The sequence below is a fragment of the Cajanus cajan genome, chromosome 3 (genome assembly GCF_000230855.2).
Source record: "Cajanus cajan strain Asha chromosome 3, NIPB_CcT2T_4, whole genome shotgun sequence".
Lineage (NCBI taxonomy): Eukaryota > Viridiplantae > Streptophyta > Magnoliopsida > Fabales > Fabaceae > Cajanus > Cajanus cajan.
In genome coordinates this window covers 13,203,267-13,213,737 of record NC_138519.1, presented here as the reverse complement: position 1 = coordinate 13,213,737, position 10,471 = coordinate 13,203,267, and the positions used below count along the sequence as shown (strand labels likewise).

Here is a 10,471-nt window from a genome sequence, read left to right as displayed (position 1 = left end):
TCCAAGCAACTGTGCTAAAAATTTTTGGACTTGTTTTGCCACCTAGAATAGCTCCAGTGGAGATTTCTTATAAGCAACATTGCTTATTTTTAAGATACACCCTAAGCACCCCCCACAGGATGTGCTCTTAGCTCATAAGGTTCTCACTCTGTTTCTCTGTCGTTTATTTTCATCATTGGAATTCAATTCTTTTTCTTTCTCTTCTCATTCTCACTCTAACCCCGCTTTATTAGTGTCAGAACCTCCTTTTTTCTTTCTTCCCCGTAGATCTCTCTCTCCTTTCGCTTTAGAGGGTCCAACTTGCTTCCAGATCTTGCGCCGATTTGGATCACTCTTTTGACTCTCTGTCTTCCAATTCTATCGCCGCCGCAGATCCGTTCTCCGATCCACGCCGTCATGGCGGCCGCCAACGCTCCGATTGCCATGCGAGAACCTCTCACCGTAAGTTCCCGTACTCTTCTTTTTCTCTCCATTCCTTAGCTCAATTCGCAGCTCCACTTCCGAACTTAACTACAGCAAATACATGCTATCTTTATAGCACAATAATAGCTATCCAAGTTTTTCAATTTACTCTTACGCTTTACTAGATTCCGATTTTCCGATTCGAGTATTCCGCGGTAGATTCGATCGGTGGCGTTGCGAACTTCGCCGCGCTACTTTACTTTCTTACTTTTGAGTTTGCGTAGATCTGGATGTGTCTTGTGCCGTGTCTGATCTCTAGAGCTAGAAATTCATTCATGAAGCTATTGCCTGTGTGTTGTGAATTGAGTGATGTGATTCGTGATTTGTGACTGCAGTTACCGAGCATTGGCATAAATCCGCAGTTCATCACCAACTATTTTTACAATTTTTTGGGTGCTCATTTGATCTTATTGCATTTTTATTTATTTTTAAAAGCCTAAATATATTTCCACTAGTAGTTTCTCTCGAGTTTAATTCTATTTTATGTTATACCAATACTAATTGTAACAAAAATAAAAATAAAAATACATTTAGACTAGAAAAAAGAGAACGGAAAGATAGTTGTGCAAAGCCCGTTTAAATAATTTGGAAACTAGGCCCAGCCCATTCCATCTCCTCGTGTCCATGTATATACTGATTCTTTGAGCCGCAAGACCTAGTTAGGGTTTTCGCTTCAGGTACTCACTCTTCTCTGAATCATCACCTATCACCGCAGATTCCGCTCTTATGAATCCGAATTCCAGAATCCTTGCTCTGAAAGGTAGGTTACTGTTCCCTTGTATTCTTCTCATGAGCTTGTGAGTTGTGTTTGTGGCTACTGGCTAGTGATGATGTATTGTCGATAATCTAACTACTGGCATTTTGCTATTGATTTGAATTTTTTATGTCATTGTAGATATCAATATTTATTGGGAGCTTAGTTTCTTTATATATTTACTTTTTTGGAGAGATGAAGCAAGTTCCTTAGGTTTTTGGCATTGAAGCAATCATAATATGAATCAAACTGCTTAGTTTCAACTAGTTTGACTAGGAGTGGAAATGTGGAATAACATATCCATTTCGTGACTAGTTTGACTTAGTTCAATGAGAGTATGGCCTGAGTTAATTTTGGTTTTCTGGTCTTTAGTTGCTTCTGAAACATTAGTTCTACATTCTAGATTCTTAAGTGTGTCCTTTAAGTAGCCTGATCATAGGGGTGAAACAGGGATCTTTGTTTGTTTATTATTTATCAATTTCATACATGCGATCATGTCCTTATGTGATATAAATATATTGAGAGAAGAAAACTATCCTACGTTTGTTTTCACTCTCACATGCTTAGGTAATAGGACTATTAGATTAAATTTCAGTTAGGAAAGGGAAGTCACTAGAGGATGGATTTCATTGCCTGTAATGCTATGAATCTGATGATCATTTTTCTCCATGATGTATTTTATTTATCATTCACAATTCACATTACACCAATTAAACGTTGTCATGATATATATTATTCTTGTCACCATCATTTGTCAATCTGGAAAGTGGTTATATTTCAAGAAAAAGTGCCCCTGGCTATAAAAAAAAGGTGGGTATTAAAATTGCTGTATGTTTATAGCTTTTCCAACTATTGGGAGAAAATTCAAGGTTTTATTTGATTATATCACAAGCTTCTGTTTGTGTTGCACCTTAATTAGTATTTACTTTTGGATCATATTCCCTTTTAAGTTACATCATTCTCTTGAAGCTCAACTACAAGGAACAACTCAAGATCACCTACAAATTTTTAACATTGTTGTTGTTATTACAGTCATAAAAAATGGTTTTATAGGCACAAGTTTTGTTCTTTATAAATGCTCAGTTTCTTTACAATTGTGATAAGGCTGTGTTATATTTTCTACGTATTTTTTCAAATTTGTCTTCAAGCGTATATCTATTTAGCATTTTCATGTTATTATCAGTGACAAAGAATTTTCCATGTACTTATGTCAAACCTTGCATTTTTGAAAAATAATTTTCCTGTTATATTTTCTCTGTTTTCTCAAATTTGTCTTGAAGCATATATCTCTTAGCATTTTCATGTTATTATCAGTGACAGAATTTTCCATTACTTATGTCAAACCCTGCACTTTTGAAAAAGAAATTCAGCTGACCTTGCAAGATCTGTTGTTCTCTTTGTACAGGTTCAATCACTGGGAGTTACTTGCAACTTAGAGCTGCAAAATTCCACCAAAGACCAATTAATGGTAGTCCAATTCTTTGTACTTATTCTGCTCTATGTCTCAATATAAGTGGAAACCAAAGTAGCATTTATCCTCATTTGGACTTAATTTCATGTCTTTGCTTGCATTGACCATGCATAGTGATCATGGTCATAATTCTTAAATGAATCAATATTCAAATGTTTTAACACAATTTCTGTAGGTTTAAGAGGAGAGAAGTTGCAATTTTCAAGTGTAAGTTTCTGTCTTAAGCATAAAGTTTCCTGCAACCTTACCAACGTGGACAATGATTCATGCTCATCAAAGGAGCTCGGAAAGAGTCAACCTTTGGTTAAGATGTGTGGCATTACATCAGCTAAAGATGCTGCAATGGCAGCTGAAGCTGGTGCAAATTTTATTGGAATGATCATGTGGCCTAACTCAAAGCGTTCAGTTTCGCCTTCTATTGCAATGGACATATCGAAAGTTGCAAGGGATTATGGAGCAGAGCCTGTGGGTGTATTTGTGGATGATGATTCAGAAACAATTCTAAGAGCTTCTGATGCAGCAAACCTTGAATTTGTGCAGGTATTTTTTTGCCTATAGTTAATGTGCTTTCCATGATAATTAAATGCTTAATTTTGTGATATTTGGACAATGCAGCTTCATGGACAAGGATCTTGGTTAGCTTTTCCATCTTTAGTTCAGGAAAATCGTGTAATATATGTTCTCCATGCAAATGAGGACGGGAGCCTTTTAAACAAAATTTCTGATGAAGAGTGTTCTCTAGTTGATTGGGTTCTTGTAGATAGTGCAAAGGGTGGAAGGTAAAGGCATACATCTTGAATGGCTCAGTGTCCATCTGCTTGTTAGATAATCTTCTTTTTCCCTTGCACGTGAATATCATAGAACTCATAAGATGTCTTTGCAGTGGTAAAGCATTCAATTGGGCCCAGTTGAGACTACCAAAAACCAAAAGCAAGTACGGTTGGCTCTTAGCAGGAGGGATCAATCCTGAGAATGTTTCTGAGGCTCTATCTACACTCAAGCCTGAAGGGGTGGATGTTAGCAGTGGCATTTGTGCATCAGATGGTATCCGTAAGGATCAATCAAGAATAGCTTCCTTCATGAATGTTGTGCATGCTTTTCAGTATTGATTCACCTTAAATTATTATGTATCTCAAGAAAGAAATGTTGTGATTTGGAAATATCCTCGTGATGGCTTGTTACAATTTTGTTTTCAAAACGAATTGTATCCCTAAAGTTCTTTCTTGGGAGTTGTTTTCTAGGCATGGGAATATTGTAAAGCTGGGTGAGAACACATGGATGCAATCTTTATATAATCAATACAAATCCGCATAAAAGAAGCTTCTTTTCCTTGTAGACACCCAATTTCATCCGAGGGCATGCAAACAACGGGACAGGACTTTAGAGGGCCCAAAAGCTCAAACAAGCTGATTTTAGAAGCCCAGAACGGGCTGTTCCAAAATTGGAACGGGCCGTTCCAATTTACAAAAAGGGCCTAAAAACTTAAATTGGAACGGGCCGTTCCAAAATTGGAGCGGGACGTTCCAAAACTAGAACGGGCTGTTTCAAAATTGGAATGGGTTGTTCTAGCCTCTTTAAAAAAGGCTAAAAGCTACATTTGGAACAGACCGTTCCCAAATTGGAACGGGCTGTTCCAAGTAACAAAAAAGGCTTGAATTCTTAAATTTGGAACGGGTCGTTCCAGAATGGCAATTATGGGTTAAAGGCGCCTCTGGAACGGGTCGTTTCGATTGCAGAACGGGCTGTTCCAATACACTAAATTAACACGTAACGACCAAATCCAGAATGGGTCGTTCCGATTTTGGAACGGGCCGTTCTGGACCCTTTCTGAAGTTTATAAATAGACTGCTTGGGTTCATTTCTTAAGACTCCAAAATTTCGTTCAGATTCCTTAGAGCTCGAAATTTCTCTTTTTCTTTCTCCCTCTCTCTTTTGTATTTCTTGAGATTTTGTGAGGCATTGTAGTGTGAAAGGTTGTCACAAAGCATCCAAAATCTCCATAGTTGATATCTAATAAAGTTTGCTATGAGGTATTACTCATCAATCTCTTGTTTTATTTAATAAAATAAATAATAATTACTCGTTAAAATATATATAAACAAACATTTTTATATATTATTTTTTAATTTACATTTTTATATGTTAAGTTACTAAATATTACTCTACTTAAGTGATAATAGATCATTAGATAATGTTAAAATTAAAATATAAAAAAAAACTCATATTTTTAAAATAAAATTGACTAAATGTCTCAATTTTAAATTAAAGAGACAAAAGTTGCAAATCGATAAATATAAAAAGACAAAAAAATACAATCTAGTCTATTTATTTAAAAATTTAAAAATAAAATAGTCATGAAAAAAAAGTGGAGATGCAACAACGATTATGAATAAATATAAAAATGTAGATCATAAGACACTAATGTAAAAGATACATAAAATTATTTTATTCAAGAAATGAAATAAAAAAATAGATTAAATAATAATTCGTAGTTACAAAGGAAAGGGTTTAAGGTAATTAATTAATTTAAATAACGAGAAAAAAATAACGAACATCCATAACATTAATAAATAAGATATCTGATTTAGTATCAAATTTTTTTAAATATTTTTGCTCTCTTAATTAATTTAGTTAACTATCTCACATTTTTTAAAGTTAACAAAAGATTTTTTTTCTTGTTATTTTTTATAGAAAAGACTCTTTTTCACTAGTAATTATTATACTTGTATTCCTCTTTGTAGTATAATTAAATTCGAAGTGTATTCGACCTCCTCTTGTTTGATTCCCGCACTGAGGCTTTTATCAGCGTTCCAAACTTTCACTATGGTTTCAGGTTTCTCCTTTTACCCATTTCATGTCACTCTCTTTTCATCCCACATGTTTGATCATTTTCCTACTTTGATTTCTGATAACTCAGCATTCGTTTGCAAAATTGTAATTAATGCTTGATGGGGAAGCATGCTCTACCAATCTCTTTGTTCTACAAGACAGTAGTTTGTTGTCTTGACAAATTCATTTATAGAGTAGGTTAGGTAATGCGTGTATTGCATAAGGTTCTGTTGCTTGGTTTCTCTGGATTTATTGCTTGGATTGACCCTTCCTGCCTCCATTCACAATTACGTCAATTTTTAGGGATTGCGAATCCCCAATTTACTTATATTCGATTTTATCATAGGCAATTGTTGTTTATACGGACATTCTTATCCTTAATTATCATAGTGCTTGTCACCAACTCATCTTCATCTTAGCATATTTTCTCTGTTTTCTCAAATTTGTCTTGAAGCATATATCTCTTAGCATTTTCATGTTATTATCAGTGACAGAATTTTCCATTACTTATGTCAAACCCTGCACTTTTGAAAAAGAAATTCAGCTGACCTTGCAAGATCTGTTGTTCTCTTTGTACAGGTTCAATCACTGGGAGTTACTTGCAACTTAGAGCTGCAAAATTCCACCAAAGACCAATTAATGGTAGTCCAATTCTTTGTACTTATTCTGCTCTATGTCTCAATATAAGTGGAAACCAAAGTAGCATTTATCCTCATTTGGACTTAATTTCATGTCTTTGCTTGCATTGACCATGCATAGTGACCATGGTCATAATTCTTAAATGAATCAATATTCAATGAGGAGAGTTGTGTTGGAGGAATTCCACAAGAGCAGACTTAGCATACACCCTGGTATGACTAAGATGTACTAAGACCTCAAGAAGACTTTCTGGTGGTCTGGTATGAAGAGGGAGATAGTTGAATATGTGGCGGCCTGTCTGACCTGTCAGAAGGCGAAGGTGGAGCATCAGAAGCCAAGTGGTTTGATGCAGCAGATGGAGATTCCAGAATGGAAGTGGGATAGTATCACTATGGATTTTATGGTGGGGTTGCCTAGGTCAGCTAGGAATAGTGATGCTATCTGGGTGATTGTTGATACAAGTGTGCACATTTCTTGCCTGTCAACATCAAGTGGTCCTTGGAGAAGCTAACGCAGTTGTATGTGAGGAAAATAGTACGGTTGCATGGGGTGCCTTCCAGTATTATTTCAGACAGAGATCCGAGGTTCACTTCTAGATTTTGGCAGAGTCTACACCAAGCCTTAGGCACGAAGCTGAAGCTGAATTCTGCTTATCATCCGCAGACGGATGGTCAGTCAGAGAGGAAAATCCAGTCCTTGGAGGATTTGCTGAGGGCTTGTGTGTTAGACCACTTGGGTAGCTGGGAGGAGGTCCTACTGTTGGTTGAGTTCACGTACAATAATAGCTTTCATGCTAGTATTGGGATGACGCCATTTGAAGCCTTGTATGGCAGAAGATGTAGGACTCCTCTGTGCTGGTATCAAGATGGTGAGTTAGTGGTTGTGGGACCGGAGCTGATCCTACAGACTACTGAGAAGGTGAAGATGATTCAGGAGAAGATAAAGACTGCTCAGAATAGGCAGAAATCTTATGCTGATAAAAGGCGAAAGCCTTTGGAGTTTGCTGAAGGGGAACATGTGTTTCTGAAGGTGACCCCGACTTCTGATGTGGGTATAGCACTGAAGGCAAGAAAGTTGACACCGAGGTTTGTCGGTCCCTATCAGATAATACAGCGTGTGGGTCCGGTTGCTTATCGGTTGGATTTGCCACCGTCTCTTTCAAACCTACACGATGTATTTCATGTGTCCCAGCTGAGGAAGTATATTCATGACCGTAGTCATATGGTGGAGCTGGATGATGTGCAGGTGAAGGAGAATCTGACCTTTGAGAAGTTGTCAGTAGCTGTAGTAGATCATAAGCTGAAGGAGCTGAGGGGCAAGTCTATTGCTCTGGTGAAGGTGTTGTGGGATGCAGCTACTGGTGAGGCTACTTGGGAGGTGGAGCAGCAGTGCAGGGAGCGGTATCCGTTTCTTTTCCCAAGAAAGTCTATTTTCGGGGACGAAAACTTTTGTTGTTGGGGAGGTTGTGAGACCCCATTTCTATTTTTCCTTCCCCAACTCTCTTCTCCTTCACTCAAGAACTCTCATTTCCTTTTCTCTCTTTTCCTGTGGCTGATTTCTCTCCTTGTGATTTTAGTTGCTGAGTAGGTGTTGAGAAGCTTGCGGACACACAAATTTCTTCTTCCTTCTCCGTTCACCATCTCTTTCAAGCTTCTTCTTCTTTGTCTCTTCCCGGAAGCTCAGTTTTCTTCACCGAGGTAAGGAAAGTTATATTTTTGCTATGCTTTGGCTGAGAATGAGTTCTAGAAGCTCATTGTTGTTTGATGATTTGATAATTTTGGCTGAGATGGAAGGAAACTCATTTTCGGGGGTTTCGAGGTTTTGGATGAAAATCGGGATTTTCATTGATTGTGGTTGCATGTGTGACAAGGTGGTATTTTTGAACTGCTGGTTGAAAATGTGGTATTTTAAACGGATTGCATGGGCTGGAAACGTGGATTTTTGCAGGTTTTGGGCAAGATTTTCAAACTTGGGAAGTTGCTGCTGGGCATCACGCCGGGCGCCGTTCTTCGCACCGGGCGCGTGACCACCAGGAGGCTTCATTTAGGCAAGCCCTCCGGGCGCAAAGATGTGTGCGCCGGGCGAGCTTGAGAATGTGAGCCTCTGGTTGGCCCACCCCGGGCATGATCTGGACAGCGCTGGGCGCGATATCAGTATGTGGCATGTTCTGGGGTTTCTGGTATGGCGCCGGGCACGACCCTGTCGTGCTGGGCGTGGAGACTCCTTGGGGGTCTTTACCAGAGGGGCGCTGGGCGCAATTTGAATTGTGTCAGGTGCGAGACCTTGGGAGGTCTCTACCTTCCCCGCGCTAGGCGCAGGCTTGGGCACACCGGGCGCGTGAGACTCCTTAGAGTCTCTACCTGGGCATTCGCTGGGCGCAAATTATATTGCACCAGGCGCGGGAGAGCCTTGGGTTCTCTGGCTGGGTCACGCCGGGCGCGGGCACTCTTGCGCCAGGCGCGTTGACCCCTAGTGCTTTCTGATTGCGCCACGCCGGGCACGACTATGAGTGCGCCGGGCGCGTATGGTGATGTTGAATTGTATGCTGATAGTTGTTGCATTATGCAAAAATTGTTGATAGATGTTGTTTTATGCTGTACTAAGCTGAAATTGATGAATATGCTGTGCTAACTAGATGATAATGCTGAATAATGATGTTAAGCTGTAATAGATGTATATTGTCGTGCTGAGCGGTGCTGCTATTGATGATTTTTAAATGTTAAATTATAATATTGTTGTACTATGGACTATTGAGCTGAGTTGTGAGTAGTAAGCTATGTTGAATACTACTTAGCTATGCTGTATGCTGATTTGTTGTGCTGTGTGTTGAGCTATGTTAGCTCAGTCGTGAGTTGTTCAATTATGTTGTTTAATGTTGAGTTGTATGTTGTTATAGCCGTTAAGTCGATGTTGTTATAGCCGCTAAGTCGGTGTTGTTATTGCCATTAGAGTGGTGTTGTTATTGCTGCTATGTAGTGCTGATATTGCCGCTTTGCGATGCTGATATTGCTGTTTGTTGTGGTGTAGTATAAGCTGGTTGTTGTGCCGATAACTGTAGTTGTTTACCATTCATGTTGTTATATATGTATGTTGATTTCTTTCACTAGCTTACCCTTTGTTATTTCCATTGTGTTTGGACTGCAATGATCATACTATGTATGGGAGCAGAGCAGGGATAGGTTGGTGGCTTGTGGCAGGTCTGTAGCTAGCAGATAGAGTTGATTCCTTCTTGATGTTTTGTTGTCTTAACTACCTAGTGTAGTAGTGGTTGTACTTTTTTTTTGTATACTTTGAATCTAGTCAGACTTGAACCTTGTATATATATATATATATATATATATATATATATATATATATATATATATATATATATATATATATTCTAGACCCTATATGTATACACTTGTTCCTTTCTATCTGGTGTTTCTGGTGTGCTGTGCAGTGTGTAGTGACCAGCCGGGTCGTTACAACACACGTCACTTATTTTTATTGGTTTAAAAATTAGATGTATTAAAACACTCTAATTCATATGAGTACCATAGTAACTCCTAAAAAATACCTGATAACACAATTTTTTTATATATATATTTTTAATGACAAAATTGTATTTATCAAACACCATTTGTCTTCAATTATTTTTTCTTTAAATTAAATTATTTTTTCACAAGAAAATAAAAAAGATGATGTATTTGAAAATCATATACACGCATTCAAGATGTCTTTTTGTGTCTCTTTTTTGACCTTTATCTAATAGGATAAATTTTACTTTTTAAATAAGTTAAGAGGAGGTTCAAAATTTTGTTACAAAATTAAAAAGATTATTTTCAATGACTATTTTCTTCTTGATATGAAGTTCAATGAAGGGTAGTTTTAAAAAGTTTATTTTCTAAATATGAATAATTTTATTTTATTTTACTTATATGAGACCGGATAGAGTAAGGAAAAGAAACGAAAATTGATCTGGTAACCATTTCGAACCCAAAGTGAAAAAGAAAAAAAAAACTCTGGAACCTTATTCTGACAGTCAGAGTCCAACATAAAATTTTGTTTTTATTCACAAAATAAAACTTATTGGGCCAAACAAGAAGACTCAAATAGCAGCTTATTGCTCTACCTCATAACGACCCAGACAAAAACAATTAAGTGGCCATTGTGTATGTAGACATCTGACAACGTTTAGGCCCATTGGATACTGATGCTGAAACCATTTGGTGTTAATTGATCTAAGAAATTATTAGGTTTTGGGAGGAGGAACTAGGGAAAGAGATTTTAATGGGGTGAAGTGGAGAGGAGGAAAAAGAAAGGAATGAGGAGAT

At 37.7% G+C, this 10,471-nt stretch overlaps 2 protein-coding genes across 6 annotated transcripts; both read left to right on the top strand.

Annotated features, from left to right (window-relative positions):
- LOC109812569 (N-(5'-phosphoribosyl)anthranilate isomerase 1, chloroplastic) lies at nucleotides 1-4,022 on the top strand. 4 transcript variants are annotated; one of them, XM_083070457.1, is made up of 7 exons: nucleotides 1-139; nucleotides 234-441; nucleotides 798-1,222; nucleotides 2,622-2,684; nucleotides 2,863-3,227; nucleotides 3,303-3,466; nucleotides 3,571-4,022. In XM_083070457.1, exons 3-7 carry the CDS (start codon nucleotides 1,189-1,191, stop codon nucleotides 3,794-3,796), a joined length of 852 nt encoding a protein of 283 aa, XP_082926583.1. In that variant the 5' UTR covers nucleotides 1-139; nucleotides 234-441; nucleotides 798-1,188; the 3' UTR covers nucleotides 3,797-4,022. The 4 variants fall into 4 exon arrangements, with proteins under 4 accessions (XP_082926583.1, XP_082926584.1, XP_082926585.1 ...); XM_083070458.1 differs by having other exon boundaries at nucleotides 95-441; nucleotides 1,178-1,222; XM_083070459.1 differs by lacking the exons at nucleotides 1-139; nucleotides 798-1,222 and having other exon boundaries at nucleotides 293-441.
- A 1,505-nt stretch (nucleotides 4,023-5,527) lies between these two features.
- On the top strand, nucleotides 5,528-9,748 carry LOC109812570 (uncharacterized). 2 transcript variants are annotated; one of them, XR_014432202.1, is made up of 3 exons: nucleotides 5,528-5,719; nucleotides 6,096-6,158; nucleotides 9,324-9,522. XR_014432202.1 is itself a non-coding variant. In XM_083070460.1 (3 exons), the coding sequence occupies exons 1-2, from the start codon at nucleotides 6,960-6,962 to the stop codon at nucleotides 7,740-7,742; spliced, it is 669 nt and encodes a 222-aa protein (XP_082926586.1). In that variant the 5' UTR covers nucleotides 6,165-6,959; the 3' UTR covers nucleotides 7,743-7,852; nucleotides 9,324-9,748. The 2 variants fall into 2 exon arrangements, 1 of the variants encoding a protein (XP_082926586.1); XM_083070460.1 differs by lacking the exons at nucleotides 5,528-5,719; nucleotides 6,096-6,158 and adding exons at nucleotides 6,165-7,617; nucleotides 7,732-7,852 and having other exon boundaries at nucleotides 9,324-9,748.
- Nucleotides 9,749-10,471: the final 723 nt, after the last annotated feature.